At 49.5% G+C, this 3,306-nt stretch overlaps 1 protein-coding gene across 1 annotated transcript in view; it reads right to left on the bottom strand.

The window, feature by feature from the left end:
- dcps (decapping enzyme, scavenger) overlaps positions 1 to 3,306 on the bottom strand; it is an 8,772-nt gene that overhangs the window by 552 nt on the left and 4,914 nt on the right. The window contains exons 4-6 of the mRNA XM_055159559.1: positions 2,524 to 2,637; positions 2,337 to 2,447; positions 1,259 to 1,280 (exon numbers count right to left, since the gene is read on the bottom strand). Of these exons, the coding sequence (XP_055015534.1) occupies positions 1,259 to 1,280; positions 2,337 to 2,447; positions 2,524 to 2,637 (247 nt within the window). The remainder of the gene's footprint in view (positions 1 to 1,258; positions 1,281 to 2,336; positions 2,448 to 2,523; positions 2,638 to 3,306) is intronic.

Here is a 3,306-nt window from a genome sequence, read left to right on the forward strand (position 1 = left end):
AGGACTAGACCAGGACTAAACCAGAACCCCGAACCGAGACCGGACCAGGTCCTGGACAAACCACACACGAGATCAGGACCAAACCAGGACTAAACCAGGACTAAACCAGAAACCAGGACTAAACCAGAACCCCGAACCGAGACCGGACCAGGTCCTGGACAAACCACAGACGAGATCAGGACCAGACCAGGACTAAACCAGGTCTAAACCAGAACCCCGAACCGAGACCGGACCAGGTCCTGGACAAACCACACACGAGATCAGGACCAAACCAGGTCTAAACCAGGACTAAACCAGAACCCCGAACCGAGACCGGACCAGGTCCTGGACAAACCACACACGAGATCAGGACCAGACCAGGACTAAACCAGAACCCCGAACCGAGACCGGACCAGGTCCTGGACAAACCACAGACGAGATCAGGACTAGAACCAGGTCTAAACCAGAACCCCGAACCGAGACCGGACCAGGTCCTGGACAAACCACAGACGAGATCAGGACTAAACCAGGTCTAAACCAGAACCCCGAACCGAGACCGGACCAGGTCCTGGACAAACCACAGACGAGATCAGGACCAGACCAGGACTAAACCAGAACCCCGAACCGAGACCGGACCAGGTCCTGGACAAACCACAGACGAGATCAGGACTAAACCAGGTCTAAACCAGAACCCCGAACCGAGACCGGACCAGGTCCTGGACAAACCACACAGACGAGATCAGGACCAGACCAGGAACTAAACCAGAACCCCGAACCGAGACCGGACCAGGTCCTGGACAAACCACACGAGATCAGGACTAAAGACCAGGTCTAAACCAGAACCCCGAACCGACCGGACCAGGTCCTGGACCAACCAGACAGGACTAAACCAGGTCTAAACCAGAACCCCGAACCGAGACCGGACCAGGTCCTGGACAAACCACACACGAGATCAGGACTAAACCAGGTCTAAACCAGAACCCCGAACCGAGACCGGACCAGGTCCTGGACAAACCACACACGAGATCAGGACCAGACCAGGTCTAAACCAGAACCCCGAACCGAGACCGGACCAGGTCCTGGACAAACCACAGACGAGATCAGGACTAAACCAGGTCTAAACCAGAACCCCGAACCGAGACCGGACCAGGTCCTGGACAAACCACACACGAGATCAGGACCAGACCAGGACTAAACCAGAACCCCGAACCGAGACCGGACCAGGTCCTGGACAAACCACAGACGAGATCAGGACCAGACCAGGACTAAACCAGAACCCCGAACCGAGACCGGACCAGGTCCTGGACAAACCAGGACTCCAGGACTAAACCAGGACTAAACCAGACCAGGCTAAAACCAGGGACTAAACCAGGACTAAACCGGACTAAACCAGGACTAAACCAGGACTAAACCAAAACCAGAAACCAGAACTAAACCAGGACTAACCCAGGACTAAACAAGGACTAAACCAGGTCTAAACCAGGTTTAGTCTAGAACTAAACCAGGTCTAAACCAGAACTTAACCATGACTTAACTAGGACTAAACCAGGTCCAAATGTAGTCAAAACTAAGCCAGATCTAAACTACGACTGAATCAGGTCTAAACCAGGACTGAACCAGGTCTAAACCAGGACTGAACCAGGTCTATCCCAGAACGATATGCAACGATATTCGATATAATACTGAATTGTTCGATACCGGTCTCACGATTCGACACACGTGTTCGGTCGATACTCGCGCCCCTCCAGGTCTCTGCTGGAGGGGGCAGAGTGGGAGGAGCCTCGTACTGTCTCTGCTGGAGGGGCTGTGTGGGAGGAGCCTCGTACTGTCTCTGCTGGAGGGGGCAGAGTGGGAGGAGCCTCGTACTGTCTCTGCTGGAGGGGCAGAGTGGGAGGAGCCTCGTACTGTCTCTGCTGGAGGGGGCAGAGTGGGAGGAGCCTCGTACTGTCTCTGCTGGAGGGGGCTGTGTGGGAGGAGCCTCGTACTGTCTCTGCTGGAGGGGACAGAGTGGGAGGAGCCTCGTACTGTCTCTGCTGGAGGGGACGAGTGGAGGAGCCTCGTACTCTCTGCTGAGGGGGCTGGGAGGAGCTCGTACTTCTCTGCTGGAGGGGCAGAGTGGGAGGAGCTCGTACTGTCTCTGCTGGAGGGGCAGAGTGGGAGGAGCCTCGTACTGTCTCTGCTGAGAGGGCAGAAGTGGAGGAGCTGTACTGTCTCTGCTGGAGGGGGCTGTGTGGGAGGAGCCTCGTACTGTCTCTGCTGGAGGGGCAGAGTGGGAGGAGCCTCGTACCGTCTCTGCTGGAGGGGGCAGAGTGGGAGGAGCCTCGTACTGTAAGGTTCGAGTGGGCGGTCAGTCTCACCTGTCCCTTGTGGAGGATGTTCTGGAGCAGAGGCAGATGCTCCGGAGTCAAGTCCCTCAGACTCTTGACGTCCCGACGGTGAGAGATCGCGATCAGGTACAAGTCATCCACCTGGAACAGAGGAAAACCAGGTCTAAACCAGGTCTAAACCGTCTGAGTACTAGTTAGTCCCTGGTGAGTCTCTGACCTGTTTCTGGTTCCATTTGAAGTCGGGCAGGAGGACGAAGCCCGTGTTTGGGTCTGGATCTTCAAACAGGATCCTGTCAGACTCGGCCTTCTTCTCCAGGATGTTGTAGACCCACTGAACACGACAGGACACGAAATCAAGAAAAAGAAATAAACACGAAATCAAGAAAAACAAATAAACACGAAATCAAGAAAAACAAATAAACACGAAATCAAGAAAAATAAACAGGAAATCAAGAAAAAGAAATAAACAAAAAATCAAGAAAAAGAAATAAACAAGAAATCAAGAAAAAGAAATAAACACAAAATCAAGAAAAATAAACACGAAATAAACACGAGAAAAAGAAATAAACAAGAAAAAATAAACAGAAATCAAGAAAAAGAAATAAACACGAAATCACAAAAAAGAAAATCAAGAAAAAGAAATCAAGAAAAAAAAGGAAAATAAACACAAAAACACGAAATCAAGAAAAAGAAATCAAGAAAAACAAAAAAAAAAAGAAATAAACAGAAAAGAACACGAAATCAAGAAAAAAAGAAAAACAAATAAACACACGAAATCAGAAAAAGAAAAAAAGAATAAACACGAAATCAAGAAAAAAAAATAACACAAGAAATCAAGAAAAAGAAAAAAGAAATAAAAAATAAACACGAAATCAAGAAAAACAAATAAACAGAAAATCAAGAAAAACAAATAAACAAGAAATCAAGATTTAACTTAAGAAGAGAGAAAAGACAAGACAAGAAGGACTAAAACAGGACTGAACCAGGACTAAACCAGGAC

This window comes from Boleophthalmus pectinirostris, unplaced genomic scaffold, assembly GCF_026225935.1.
Source record: "Boleophthalmus pectinirostris isolate CB_2022bp ecotype Guang Dong unplaced genomic scaffold, ASM2622593v1 HiC_scaffold_23, whole genome shotgun sequence".
Classification (NCBI taxonomy): domain Eukaryota; kingdom Metazoa; phylum Chordata; class Actinopteri; order Gobiiformes; family Gobiidae; genus Boleophthalmus; species Boleophthalmus pectinirostris.